This window comes from Anarrhichthys ocellatus, unplaced genomic scaffold (assembly GCF_004355925.1).
Source record: "Anarrhichthys ocellatus isolate YVR2014 unplaced genomic scaffold, GSC_Weel_1.0 scaffold28, whole genome shotgun sequence".
NCBI lineage: Eukaryota > Metazoa > Chordata > Actinopteri > Perciformes > Anarhichadidae > Anarrhichthys > Anarrhichthys ocellatus.
This window is the reverse complement of record NW_022280058.1, coordinates 1,435,876-1,451,101: the sequence shown is the minus strand read 5'-3', so window position 1 is coordinate 1,451,101 and position 15,226 is coordinate 1,435,876. Positions and strand designations below refer to the sequence as shown.

At 41.4% G+C, this 15,226-nt stretch overlaps 1 protein-coding gene across 2 annotated transcripts in view; it reads right to left on the bottom strand.

Moving 5' to 3' along the window:
* grin2ab (glutamate receptor, ionotropic, N-methyl D-aspartate 2A, b) overlaps window positions 1-15,226 on the bottom strand; it is a 113,628-nt gene that overhangs the window by 15,933 nt on the left and 82,469 nt on the right. For both annotated transcript variants that reach the window (XM_031863166.1, XM_031863165.1), the window contains 8 exons: window positions 13,908-14,074; window positions 13,634-13,768; window positions 13,436-13,535; window positions 12,063-12,268; window positions 8,048-8,162; window positions 7,717-7,919; window positions 2,079-2,247; window positions 527-680 (listed from right to left, as the gene is read on the bottom strand). In XM_031863166.1, the coding sequence (XP_031719026.1) occupies window positions 527-680; window positions 2,079-2,247; window positions 7,717-7,919; window positions 8,048-8,162; window positions 12,063-12,268; window positions 13,436-13,535; window positions 13,634-13,768; window positions 13,908-14,074 (1,249 nt within the window). The remainder of the gene's footprint in view (window positions 1-526; window positions 681-2,078; window positions 2,248-7,716; window positions 7,920-8,047; window positions 8,163-12,062; window positions 12,269-13,435; window positions 13,536-13,633; window positions 13,769-13,907; window positions 14,075-15,226) is intronic.

The following is a 15,226-nucleotide window of genomic DNA, read 5'->3' as shown; positions in this document are numbered from 1 at the left end:
CACACACACACACACATACTGACACATGGCTTGATACACAGGGACCAACACACGCATGGTCCAATACATCCCCTCGCTCCCTGTCTCGCTCCAATGACAATACAAGACATTAGGCAAGCACAGAGGAGTGCTTCAGTTTCTAGTCATCTGAACCACTGGAGGAGGAGGAGGAAGAGGAGGAAGAGGAGAGAAGATGAGAGAGGAGGAGGAGAGGATATTATCAAGGAAGCTTTGTCTGAGCTGACTTTTCGAAAAACAGCTGGCACACTCCGCTTCCTCCGCTCCGCCAGAAATATTAATGTGCTTAGGGTGTTGAGGCCTAGATAAAGTCAGAGTACAAGTGGAATTTGTCCAGCATATACTGTCTGATTAAAATATTCCATTTTATGCATGGGATTTTGCCAACATGTGAACATCTCCCTTTGTTTTCTGCTCCCTGTAGTCGGCTCACTGTGGGAGAGTCAGAGAAAAAGAGAAAAGAAAAAAACCTATGGTTAAGTAAGAACAAAATGAAAGATAGATTTACCGAGGAAGGCAGACGGCGAGACGGTCCCATTGCTACGTGACACCATGACGCTGATGCCAGTCTCCACAAAGGGCACAGAGAAGTCAATGGCCAGTGACCTCTCCTCGTTGATCGTCAATGAACCGACTGCCATCGCCGCCTTTTTATACACCACCTGGTGGACGGAGAATAGAATAGTTACAGCGAGTGCGTGACTCACCACCTACACTGACATATAAACATAGTCAGCTCTGTGAAAATTTGGACAACATCAAACAATTTGTCTTTGATACGTTTCTTACTTTTTATTTTGGATGTGAAATATCACAGTGACTGAGGGTATGAGCTCAGAATGTCAGCTATAGTTGGAGGGCATTTTCAGCCATATCAGATGAAAAGTAAAAATACAGCTGTCTTTTTCACTGTTCCACCACTTCTGGTTGTCTGAATGTATTCTGACAGACGGAGACTCTGCACATAAAGATGTTGATTTTAGTATGCAGTAAAATGTTATGTTTTTTTTTTTTTGATTTAATTGTCTAAAGGCTCCCAGCGGTCTGCTCACATAAACATTAACACAATCTATGGATCATATTGTCAGCTTCCATTATCAGACGTGTTATGTTTCACTTTCAACCTTTAGGGATTTTACTGTGAAAGCACTTAGCTTTAATTACCTCCTCCAACGAGGTTATGTTTTCGGTTCGGTTTGTTTGTCTGTTTGACAACAGAGTAATGGAAAAACTACTGGCCCGATTTTTATGAAATTTGGTGGAAGGGTGAAGCCAAGGCCAAGAAAGAACCCATTTGCTCTCCGCGCGCCCTCCTAGTTTAATCTTGGGTTTGAGTAAATCATTTCCAGAAAAGATAAACGATATTGACCAAGTGTAATCTGTGCTCTTAAATAATTGATTGTATGGAATTTAAAGCCCCAATGAGAAATAATATTGACGATATAAATTACAGTTAGAGTGTGACTTAGTGATGACAAATTAGCTTTTTGTAACCATTATTACATCCTATATCTTTTTGCCTCATGTCACAATGTATATTAAAATATTTGTGAGTCAACTAAAGAGCGATAGAAGCTTCCAATCCTGTGTCTTAAGGTGATTTGACATTTTTGTTTTACAATTGTATCACAGATTGTCACAGTCTACCTGAGCAGAGAATGCGGTTGCTCTCCCTCTGTGTGTGTTGTACTGCATCTGAGCCGCCCTGTTGTGCCCAATTGGCTAGATAGTCGCTGCCGCTATGCACTGCGCTCACACGGTGGGACCGCTGATAATGTAGTCCCGACCCTCTGCGTCATCACGGAAGCGTAGCACCCACCCTATGGTTCCCCGCCAGCACTGTTGCCATTGTTTGCACTGTTAGCACCGTTAGCTGCTTGCACCGTTAGCCGCCATTAGCCGCTATCTCCATGTTGAGAGCCGGTGATAATACATAATGCATATATTGATCTTCTCATCTTCCAAGAAGGCAAGTAAGCATGTTGATATTTCCCAATAATTACAAAGAGTCAGACCGATATGGTACGGTACTAAGAGAGAGACATGTAGGACGTACGTACCTCTCCAACCATGCCGTTCCACATATTGTTGATCTTCTTGCCGTGTTTTCCGTTTGAGACCAGGTAGAGGTCATAAGTGAACTTGACGTTCCTGGCTATCTTCTTCAGAATGTCAATGCAGAAACCTTTGCAGCACTGCTTAATGTAGGAACCTCCTGATGTGCTGTTACTGCAACACACGGACACACACACAATCAACAATTAGGTCATATTTTTTGACATTAGACGACATTTTAGAGTTGCTCAGGCGATTGTGTGGATTGTGAGTGTAACTGTACTCCTGCCGCCTGCTTGCTCCACATCTGTTGGTCCATCAAACTGTAAAACTAGAATTATGACAGTGCAGAGTAACCACGAATACTGCTCAAGGGCAGAGCGAGCTTATATGGAGTTTGTGAGTGTGTGTGTGTATGTGTTTCCCTCAGTCCTTGAAAACACAGGGGTATTGAGCAGATGCTGCTGGGCTTAAAATAGAGCTGGGCTCTGCAGAACAACCAACCTACATGATTAAAATATCAGCTGTCCTTCCCAGCGTCTCTCTCTTCGTTCCTTTACGCTGTCCTTTTCTCCCCTCCTCTTAAGTGTTTCACTGATTACGTCCGTAAGGGGGTACTTCTCTGAAACTCACAGCCTACCTACTGTACATACACTGAACAGCCAAACAGACATGATGCAGACAATGGAGACTGATGTTACAGTAAACTTTTGTGACAGCCCTCTCCGAGGACCTCGGAGCGGTGAACTAAACTGAATTGTAGGATCAAATGATACTCATAATCTATTAAACTCCACCAGCATTTTTTTTTAAAGTATTTCCATGAAAACTTTTTTCCGCTCCCGTGTCAAGCATCTCTGATGTACTGTAGCATGTATGAACTGGAAGCGTAAGTCTGTGACCTTTTCATTTGCCATGTTAGCTGATTCAAGAGAAAGTTCATAAAGACCTGAGGAATTCACACGCAGAGAACAACTGTCAAAGAACTGAATCATCAAAGGATTAAAACGTCTTTTAGCAGCAGTCGACTGTATCTGCGGCACAGCATAGTGTGTGTGTGAGAAAGATGGCATAGTATTTAAACAAACATCTTTGTGTGTGAGTCTTTCTATGTACAGAGTGTGCCCCAGGTGTTCTAATGCACATATAATGTATACATTAGCTCTCCCAGCTGAGTCCTCTCTGTGTCCTTATGTCACTGTGTAAACACACAGACTCCCCGAGATACCCATACAGTACATCTGTTTGATTCATGCCATACTTTTGTAATAACAAACACAAATAAAATGGAAGTAGTGACTGAATAAAGTGTGGCACTTATGGATGGTTGGATGAATGTACGCATGGATGGACGCACGGATGGCTGGACACGGAAAAAAAGCAAATGTAAACGAAGGCCCCCGAAGAGACTAGTCATCTTGGCCCGTGACCGCTGAGACTTCTACGGCGATCGCTTCGGAGGAAGGTTAAGAAATCAGGTCACAAGTTAAACTTTCCATGCCCGGTGATTCAGTTGTCTAATTGTCCGTGCCTACAGTGTCGTGACTACATGGGTCAGAAACTCAATAGTTGTTGTGTTGCGTCTTCTGTCTGTCGTCTCGGGTCTATCTGACACAAAGGCTTTAATATGGTGGATTCTGTTTGTTTAAAAGAAAAGTAAATAAATATTGCAAGAGAGTAATTAGAGTTGAGTTTTTTTTTGCACTTTCCCTGTGGTCCTTATGTCATCCTGTTTTATCCTATCCTAATTGCTGTCCTGAACAATGGAACTATTTTCTATTGTCTGGTAGAAATGTTGACATTCATTGAAGTCATGACAATAATGCTGTTGGAGATGAGTAGAATACTGGAGAAAAGATGGATTTTAGTTGAGTATTTGGACTGCGTTGTGGCCAAGTTATCAACCAGAAGATGCAGATGCAGATGCTGAGCAAGTGGCAAATAAACATGCAGCAATTATGATTAATGCTTATGTACTCTGAACTGGCTGTATACAGATATGCTCAGATGTGAGCTAAATTGTAGAAATTAGCAGAGAGAAACAATGCTCTTGTCATGGAGAGGCTCTTATTGAGGTGTCCACATAGTGCAGATAATTGGAGCAAAACCTAACATGTCGAAGAACTCAAGGGAAGCTTCTTTGAGAAAGTTTAGCTTTTCCAGACTATTTGAGAAATATCTCTGCGTTGCTTACACTTTCAAGAAGGCCTGCAAAACATTTCAGCCACGATAAACCGGCTTTCAAGTGATTTTCAAAAAGGAGAGTGCAATTATATTTATATTATAAGAGGGCTTTAAGCTCTAAAAGCGTAAGACATACATGTAGAATATGTAACACAGCTACACTGTAGATGTGAAAAAATGACAAGGGAAAAGTGACAAATTAAATGCCCAAATGAATCGAAAAATGGCTTTAAAAAAATGTATGTTTTATACGTATGATATCTATTTTCACCGTGATAAGAATTTCAATCTGTAGGAACTTATATTATTTGTAACAAAGGAGGATTTAAGCTGTTCAGCCCACTGCTATTGTTTCAGTGGAGAAAGTGTTATAATATGCAGTGAGGTGGTGAAGTATTAAACTGTATACATACAGTACATTAAGGAATAGCCACATTTGACGAGGTAGCACAACAGAGTCAATACATAATTTGTGAAACATTTCCATTCCATTAGCTGATGCTGTTATTGCGAACGACAGTGCACACGACAGATAATGAAATATTCCTGTGATCCTGAAGTGATCACGTCTGATAAAGATATGCTAATGACTATGGAATCGTCTAAGTAAACAGAAGTGTTCAGTAGGTGCAGAATAAGGATATGGAAAATGGGGATATTCAGGGGATTAAGGGCTTTTTTTTTTTTTTTTAACAATAGAAAATCTGGAGTAATTGTGCTGTCCCGCCTGAAGTGGGAAGGACATGCCACTATTGGGGAGCCGCAGAGAGAAGAGTCAAGGCCAGGTGAAACGATGACGTAGCTGCCGCAGGGAGTGGAGAGCTAAGTGGCCGGTTGTAGCAGAGCACAGACCACAGGCTGGCAAATACGGTAAGACCATTGCCTGCAGATATACCCGTGCGACTCTCTAAGGAGCCTTGAATGCCAGGACCAGCATTTAGAATTTGATGTGAACAGCCACAGGCAGCCTGCGGGGAGGGAGGGGAGGGTATATATGTGGGGAGGCAACAAAGGAGAACTTGGGGAGGTTGCAGACAGGGCAGGCTGCAGCGGATGGTTTGTAGCTGCTGAACAGAATACTTTACGAGCCTGGCTTGGTGGGAGTTGCAGTAGTCCAGATGGGAGATGACAAAAGGTTGAGCTGCATCCCACATGAAACATCTTTTCATTTTCTGTCTCAAGCTGGGATTTATGTATTTATTTAGCGTTTTTTGTAACAGGGACACTGCACATCCATAGACATAACTGTACGTGTGTTAACCAAAAGGCTGCTTTTCATCCCTAGAATGGAAGCCAAAGTTGGGCATAAAGATTTGAATCTCATGAGCAACTAAACAACTCATTTTTTAACCTCAATCACTACTGAACACTAAAACAATAAATTTAAGGCATTTAAATGTTTTACTTTGAGAACCATCTCTATTTCCGTTGTTTAATTTAGGCCTACAACTAACGATTATTTTCATTATCATCTAATCCGCAGAATGTTTTCTCAATTAATTGATTATTGATCGTTTGGTCGATAGAATGTCAAAAAATAATTCAAAGTGCCTGTTACAATTTCTTAGCGCCAAATGGGAGGACAAAGGGAACTTCAAACCACAGACAATCAGATAAATGGTTTTCAATGTGAATTACTTCAATTCTTCTGGTTCAGTCATATTCAAATGTCAATATTAAGTTTTTCATAGTGGTTACATTTCATAATTAAGTGTTCAGCTGCTGATAAGAATCAAATCATTACTTTATTTGCTTCCATCTGGCCACATCTTAAATAATGTAGGAGTCAAAAACTAGATAAAAATAAAGAGTACAAATATAAACAAAATTGAAATATGCAACCTTGCAGAACATCAATGAGATGAGAATTTGAGTCTCTATTTACCACAAAGGGAAACAGCAGCATTACTAATTATTAATTAGTAATTGTATCATCAAAAACAGCACAAAGAAAATCACACTGAATTAATGGAACAATTAAAACAAAGAGCACAATGGGCAACACATGCAATTACAGTGATAGCAGAAACAAAAATCAAGTACACCGACAGATTGGTATTAGCGAGCTGACAGCAACAGAGAGCAATTAATTATTAACGCTGACAGAACTGATTATCCATGAACCAAATGGTACTGTGCCGGCATGTGTTAAACTCTCTGACAGAAGTTGGAAAAGAGTTTTACTCCTGTACAACACTGACGAAGAACACAAAATAGTGAGTAACGTCAGGGAACATCACTGATGTACATCTTTGCTGCCTCAGCTGACTCGTTATATATGAATCTGAAATTAGCTGCAGTTAATTTGATTTGTATACAATGCAACACCTTTATCTCTTCTCCTGACAAAACACACCTGGGGCAACACAAGACCGATTTGTCTCGGTAAAGAACATATAGTGACAACCAAGTTTTAACATGGACTATTGAGATTGTGAGTTTAGTATTAACTTGTGTTTCAGCACCACCATGTGATTGTATTAGATTGTCAGCCACATACATTTGGATTTCAGTCTCGAGGACAAACAGATGATGAGTCATTATTATATAAAGTAGAAATGAGTGGGCCCAGTATGAAGCCTTGTAGAACAAAAGTGGACAAGTAAAGGTCAGCTGATTGACGAGGATGTTCTGAGACAAATTGAGACCGGTTTGAGAGCTATCATTCTATTCAAAGTAGAAACGACTAGTGGGAAGATTACAGGGGAACTAATTGAGTGTCGAATGCTTTCCTGAGATCAACAAACAACTTTGCTGATTCCACCTTATTTATTCAAATACGAAGAACAAATAAGTACCTGTCTATGGAACGCCATTTGATCATTTATTCCCCATTTGCATGTTGCACACTAGTTACCGTGTTGGCCTGAGGAACTGTAACTAGGTAACTAATGGCTGCATGTTGCAGCTTACAGAATGTAAAGGCTGACTAGTAGTCTATTTTGACCTTACTAGTTAACTAGTGAAGTGCTGCATCTGTCATACAATACTAGTCAAACTAGTTAGGTCAAAATAGACCCCCAACAAGTCAACTAGTCAGCATTTTCGCTTTGACTAGTCAACGAGTAAGAGAAAGTGTGTGTAACTAGTTAACTAGTCAGGTTAAAATGACACCTAGTCAATCAGTAAACATTTTGAGCCTCACCAGTTAATTAGTAAGTCATTCGTGCAACTAGTGAGCATTTTGTCTTTCAATAGTTCAACTAATAAACACTTAAGGCCTCACTAGTAAACTAGTAGAGTCAAAAGACACTACAACTAGTTAAGCAGTGAGCATTTTGGTTTAGTTCAACTAGTGGAGGAAACTGACATCATCTGATATCAAGGACTTCCATACCTGTCTGACCTCCTGAACCACCTCCAGTTGAGGGATTTGAGCATTTTCTTAGCAACATTGAGCCTGTATGAGCAGTGGGTTGGTGCTGTGTATTTGTTCACATGGCGTGTTTGTCTACTTACTCTCTGAGATGCTTGCGGCAGGGCACAGAGTTTCTCACGCAGGTGCCGGTGAGGATGTCCACATTGTCGACAATGACGAAAGGTTTCTCCTCCAGGGTGACGATGGAGAGATGGTTTTCATCTGCATCCTCATCCCCGTGGGAGTTATACCTCGGCCACACTGGGAACATCAGTGACAACGTCCCGTTCTCCCAACGGCCCATCTGTGTGTGTGTGTGTGTGTGTGTGTGCAAAACACACAAAAACAAAATCAGGGCTACCATCTTCATTAAAGTGGTTTGACTTTTTAATTTCCGTGCTCTTTTGCAAAACCACTGTGTTCATTTGTTACCTTCTCCCACTTCCTTTCACTATTCAGGACGATGACAACCAATTTGGGGTTGGCCTGGTAACCATCTGGAGTAAAGGATAAGTCGCGCCCTTCATTCCAAACATGCATCATGTGTCTGAAACAAATGGGAGAGTAGGAAGCTGTTATTTGCTTTGGGTTTGCATCTGTTTGAGTGTTTGTGAGTCTGTGTGCACAAGAGCAGATACATTTGAAATAACAAGTAAAGCAGTCTATAATCACGGCAAGAGTATCCACTTCAAATCAATGCCGTCTTCACCCACTGTGTGTGCATGCGGGCCTGAGTGTTTATGTGTGTGTGAGCATCTCTTTGTGTGTAGGAGTGGGAAGAGTCAGAGGCCACATATCTCTCCAATCAGCATTCTGCATTGATTTCTCCACAGATAATACGCCTGAAAGACAAGTCACTGGTGCAACAAGGCTGCCCTCACTCTCTTACTCACAACAGTTATCTTGCATACGCAAACAGATCCTTTGCTGAAACATTTACACATTCGCTAAAGTGAAGCAGTAGAGAGGAGGAAATGAACCAGTATCACTCACAGTGATATGGGATTAAGAATACACTTGCTCCAGTAAAACCATTTTCAGAAGGCGAGGATGTTCTGAGTGGTAAGACTGGGATGAGAGCATGAATACCCACTGGGGGGAAAAGAGGCCTGTCTAGGGAAGTTTACTAAAAAGGCCAAATAACACGAGGGACAGCAGCTGCCCAAAACAGACCACAATTTTTTTGTGGATGCCTTGTGTTCTGTCTTATTACAAATAGCTTGATTCATTTTGACACAGTGTCAAACACGGTTTCCACGAGTAATCCCGTATGACCGAAATATCAACTGACTAAAATAGAATATTTCAAAAGTCAAAGATCTGCAGCTTTTTATCTGCTTTACAAACATTTTTGTATTTGGCGCACGAGTCCCCTTTTATATGTATATATTGTTTGGTAGCACTTTCTATGACGCCCATGTCGGCAATGCATTATAAACATACTATAATGTGTTCTTATAGCATTGTATTATTATAGTTATAAGCACTCGTAATAAATAATATTGCTATTCACAATGCTCTACAATAGCAATCATAACACATTATAAAGCATTTTATAATGACTTACAAGGTCAGAGTATCACAATAACTTATAATTGTCATTCACTGACATATTTGTTTGGCAAAGATCAGAGTGTATTACTATAATTGCCATAGTTTTTTTCCTTCACTGTCATAATGCATAATAATGTGATCATACTTTACTCTAAGTAGTCATTGGGTGCTTTAAGTGAGGTCACGTAAGTCTTGAAGCACGAGCAAATATGATTCATTACAAACTGGTTACAAATCACTTTAAGTGGTCATTGTTTGCTTTTAGTAGAGTGAAGAATGATCCATAAATGTAAAATGTCAGTGAGTAACCAGCTATTATAAAGTATGAAATTTGATCCTACAAGCCAATAAAAACAGGAGTTAAAGCAGACTAAGATTGTGTGAGCAGGTCAGAGCATGAAGAGAATCTTTCGAGTGCTGTTTGACATGCGCCCTGCAGGTGAAAACTATAATAATTGTACTCTGACACACATAAATATTGTTGTTTGGAGAGTGGATTAGAGAGAGGTACATTAATCATCTGTTTGCACAAAGACTTGGAGACAGGCCTGTGCTCTATTGAAGCAGGCTCCACTCACACGGAGTAAAGAGTAAATAAAAGGTCCCTGTCTCCCTCGCATACAGGCACTGCACAAATCCCAAACAGCTGTGCCGGAGGGTAGACCCTCTCTCAGCAAACACAAATAATTAAACATAAACCTACAAAGTTACACATAAGAGACTTTTCTGTGCTGCATAGATGAACCTGCCTTTGTCATTATAGGTTGAAATGCTATCAGTGACATGTCAGGTTTTTGTGTTTGAAAAGCCTTCGTGGTTCAGCAGGTGATGCCCTTGTCACAGTGCATTGCCACAGCTGAATACATACTGTATAGCGGAAACACTGTTGCAGTCTATTCTGGGAAACTGCTGTCTCCTCCTATTTCAGGTTTGTTACCATTTTTGGGAGAAGATTTTGATTTAAACGGATGAGGCTGGTGTGTTTTTGAAGCATGTGAAACAGGCAGATTATTCTTCATACATTCATATTTGTGTGTGTATTCCTGTCATTTTGTGATCCTGTGTGATGTCAATAAAACAAGATGTCTAGCTACATTAAAGAGGCGTTCAGCGGCTTTTAAATTACTGAGTGCAAAATGATTTGCATTGCCCAGAAATTCAATGTCCATTTTAATAGCAGCATCAGCCACATGACCGAAAAAAAAAAAAAAAAAAGACCTGCGTTTGCAAATAGCATCTTTCAAACGTGGGTCCACTTACTGTATGTGTGCAGAACATGTTCCTCTTTTTGAAGTGCTTGGGTAGCCATTGTGTAAGCACTTTCTAAAGGTATGAATAAAGAACGAGGGGAGGCTCTTCCCAACTTCTGTATTGTGGCAGGGAGCATCTTTTCAGAAAACAGTGACAGCTTAGGGGTTTGCATGGTACAGTGGTTCCATCAAATAGAATAACCTTTCGAAATGTACTACCAGGACAAACCTGAATAAAACCCTGTGCCACTGTGAAGACCACATAAGCTGAACTAGAGTCTGGGATATTAATGCCTGTCAGGCAAGAATGGCGGGGAATCCAACGGGGCTGATAATGACTTTTAAGTGCCAGATTATTTTGTCCTATTCCTCTCCACCTCACGTTGTTTATACACACTGCGGCAAGATTGTATCTAGACTAATGTATGCAGACTTCTGATCACAGCCTCGCCACTTGCAAATCGGGGTAGGGGGGGAATCCAACCTGTCAGTATATTATCACAAAAATTGGCTGCAGTTGTTTTGACAAATATGCAAATTACATTCAATAAGTTAAAATGAGGTACCTCTGACAGAATGAGGAAAAGATTATTTCCAAAAAAAAGGTGTGTGCTCCTATTGAAGTCTGAGTTATATTGGATCAACCTGTCAACAACGCCGGTATTGTATATGCTTTGATATATACTGTAATGGGCTAATAGAGAGGAATGGGATAATAAAGCCATACTGGTGAAAATCACATTGTGGCTCTCATTCTAATGAGGCAACTCATAAGTCATCATAGATGTGCAGAGCCTAGCAACCTGACCTCCATGTATTCAGTCAGTTCTGTATCAGTGTCTGAATTAATAATCATATTTTAGCCACTGAATACCTCATATTCAAGATGTAGTCACAATATCACACCAAAAAAACCCTGAAAGGAAGCAAAGCTGCTACCAGATTCTGCATCTGTGCCTTTACGATTGTGGGTGTTCAGTATGAATGTGTGTCTGTGCGGGCACATTTGTCCCCCCTTCTGGTTTGAAAGATTTGACTCGTCACAGAGACTTCAGAGAGGAGTACATACACTCGTACTAGTATGCATATGTGCATGTAGACACACACACACACACACACACACACACACACACACACACACACACACACACCTACCAACACATACTGCCACAGAGCCCCGTAACAAGAAGAGAGAGAACAAAGCTAGTAAAAGCTGCTTTAATCCTGACTTAATGACACCCAGTCATGTGAAGTAAGGTACGCACACACACACACACACACACACACACACACACATACACACACACACACACACGGTAGGGTCTAGTTAACACAAGGCAGCAACAACACAGAGGTCCGCCTGAAGTGCAGTTCATTGTCGCTCGGTTAAGGCAGCAGAGTGAGCTCAAACACAGAGTAGCCATGTACACAACGGCTAATAGTGTTAAATGTCATTAGACATCACAGTGTTTAACACTTCTGTCATCTCTACTTCTTCTCTCTTTTCTAGCCCTCTCATTAGAGCATTAAAAAGACTTATGTAACACGGCTCAACACCCAGCTACAAAGACGAGCAGAGTTATGCAAGTCCCTAGACCTTGATCTCCTCACACTCTCACACTTTCACACACACATGCACAGACCTGCGCAGGGCGCTAGGTGGGAGCTTCCCGGGGCTCCTGTCTGACGGTGTGCTGTAGCAGCTGCCCTGGGCTTCTGGCAGCTCCCCCTTCTCCCGCAGCATGGCGGTGGCTGCGGAGGAAATGATGCCCACCCCATCACGCACCCGCGTGTCCAGCGGGTAGTCCCAGTCGTCATAGGACACAGAGATCATACCCAGGGGAAACACCTGAGAGGGAAGGAGGAGATCTGAGAGGTGGCACATATGGTGTGAAGGATTCAATTTGACTCTTTTTTTTTGCCCCAGTTTTAAACATCCATGTCTCTCAAAGGTGTCAATCAGATGATGTAATGGTTCCATGTGCCTTCCTGAAATAATTCATATCTGGATATCACATTAGTGTGAGCAGACTGTGTATATTTCCACAAACTGAACTGCTCATTCAGGTAACGCCTACATCTTGAAACTGTCAAAATAAAAGAATTGAAAAACCAAATAGCTCACTAAGTTTGTCTCTATAAACCAGACTGAGGAAACATTTAAAAAAAAAAAAGCCAGCACGCTAGTCTCTCAATCTAGCCTGCAATATTTTGTTTTTACTTTTTAATTTGCCACAAAATGTGGAATCAGATCTTTGTAAAAGAGACGTAAAAACCCAACATAAAAGGGACTTGAGGATGATGGACAAGGAAAGGAGGAGGATAAACATTTGAGAGGCTCTTGAGAAAAGGTAAGCAAACATTGGATATATTTTGAGTATTAATGTGAGGGGAACATTTGAGCAGATTATACTTTGAATTATGTATGCACATATTTATATCCTATTTGGATAAGAGCTACGTTGCTGTTCTTCTTTTTGAGAGTGAATGTGTATGTAATGCTGTCAAACATCCTATTTAGGGGCTAAGCAAATGTTTTCAGAGAGAGACGAATGTAAACAAAGCAGTAAACTAAAAATATGATATGGTAATATGGCTTAAGGGAATAGTTCCACATTTCGGGAAATATGCTTATTTGCTTTCTGGATAGATGGAAAAAATTGATACCACAATATTTGTCTGTTAATATGCAGAGAGTTCGCTTAGCTTAGCACAAAGACTGCAAACATGTGGAAACAGCTAGTGTAGCTCAATACGCAGGAAACAAAACCTGCTGTCCAGCACCTCTAAAGCTCACTCATTAGAATGTTATATCTAGTTTACTCAGAACAAAACTATGTGAAAACAAAGCGGTTTTGTGTCGGACTATTTCTTGGCGGGGAGCAGTAATAACCTGTAGTTATATACAGGAGAGGTAGCAGATGACCGGCAAAAAACCTGGAATTAAAAACACTGCACGTCTTGTCAAACCACTCAGAAGTGACCACCTGTTACTATATATGGGGCCTCACTATACCTCGGGGGTAAAGTCTGGGTTGCCAGTGGTGAGACTGGACACAATCCAGATGTAACCAGCTCCTATCAGGCCCAAAGAACGAGCTTCCTCGAGTATGTACCTGTGAAGGAGTAGAATCGGAGAGTGAATACAAATCCACTGCAGAAATTTGGCAGTGTGTGACAGAGAGACAGGAACAGTAACAGAAAATACACTCACACAGCCTCATCCTTGGAGCAGTACAGCAGTATAACAGGACTCTGGATCCTCTTGAGTGCAATGTGTGATTTTGAGTTTGGGTCGCCATCTACAGCATCTAGAGTCACCACGCTCTGGAGGTCCCAGCGCACAAAGCTGTAACAATACACCATTAAAGAAATACAAAGTACTTAATCATGTCAGCTGCCGTAAATAAAGGTTTGGGATGAAAACAGAGAGTGAGCGTGTGCACATCTGTGTGTGTGTGTGTGTGTATGGGGGGGGTATTAATTACCTGTGGTCCACAGTTGTCTTTAGTGTGCTGATGAAATCCTGGTACCCGGGGAACTTGGAAGTGACGATAGAAAAAACATGCCAGTCATACTCCTCCATGATGGAGAGCATGAGCAGAGCCTCCTGCTGCAGAGCGGCGCCGAACTGGAAGAACGTGGACTTCTCATCCTGCAATGACAAACAGGCCAGCAGCAGAGACAGTCAGCAGATTTGTCTTAGGAACTGAATTAATTGCAGAGAAGAAAGAAAGGAAAAAAAAAAACAAGAGCTGGAATGAGTGAGTGCGTGAGTGCAAATCAGACTCAAAAACCTGGTGGAATTAAAACCATTTTCAATTTTGTAATCAGTGAGTCAGACGCGGAGTACGACTGAGATAAGAGAGAGTGTAAGCGTTAGAAGAACGAATGAGGGAAAATGGGACAGTGAGGACGAGATACTGAGAGATTGAGTCAACAAGTTGGACTGCACTGCAAGAGAGAGTGACTGCTGGCAACACGAGGGCCCGACTGGTCGGCGTTAACGGCCTCATAACTCACACGTTTGATTCACTTCGACGCTTAATAGCCAATAAAACAACGGCCATACATTGTCTCAAAACCTAATTGAGGCAAATAACAAGGCTCTTCCTGGTTGCTCATTGTGTCTGAGGCTGTATTATTGAACTGGCTTAATGTATTAAATGTACCACAGAAAGAAATATCACCGTCTTTAATGCTGAACATCATTTTTCTGTGGTACACTAACTATGAAAGATATGGCATCATTTCTTAGCGATGTCATTGGAAGTCAAAGGATATCCTCTATATCAACTTTGCCTCCAAATTTTCCAGCATTGATTCCCAATGCTATGTACAGTTAAATCATTGTGTCTCAGCATCGGAGGGAAACTGGGGGTCAGCGTGAGAGCGAGAGGCAGCGGCAAGCATTACCAAATGCAAAAGCAAACAGAATGAAACCCAAAGTGAGTGTGAAATAATTTGCTAATGATTGCTGAATGCATGTTTGCATAAAGTGTAAGCTGAGTTTCCCCCTGGGGGACACAACAAATAGACAGTGACACAGCCCATCCACCAGAGAGGAGAGAGGAGGAGCAGACAGGCAGAAAAAGAAAAGGCTGAAGGGGAGAAGAAGAAGGAGAAGAAAAATGTTCCAGTCCTGTGAGTGAGATTGAGATACCTGCCGCAGGAAGAGGTGGAAAAGGAGTGAGAGTCTTGGGAGAAAAAACTAAGACTGACACAAACAACAAACCTCCTCGCAAGTTCCCTCTTTTTCTCACACACACACAAACACACACACACACACACATGCGCTGACACCCCT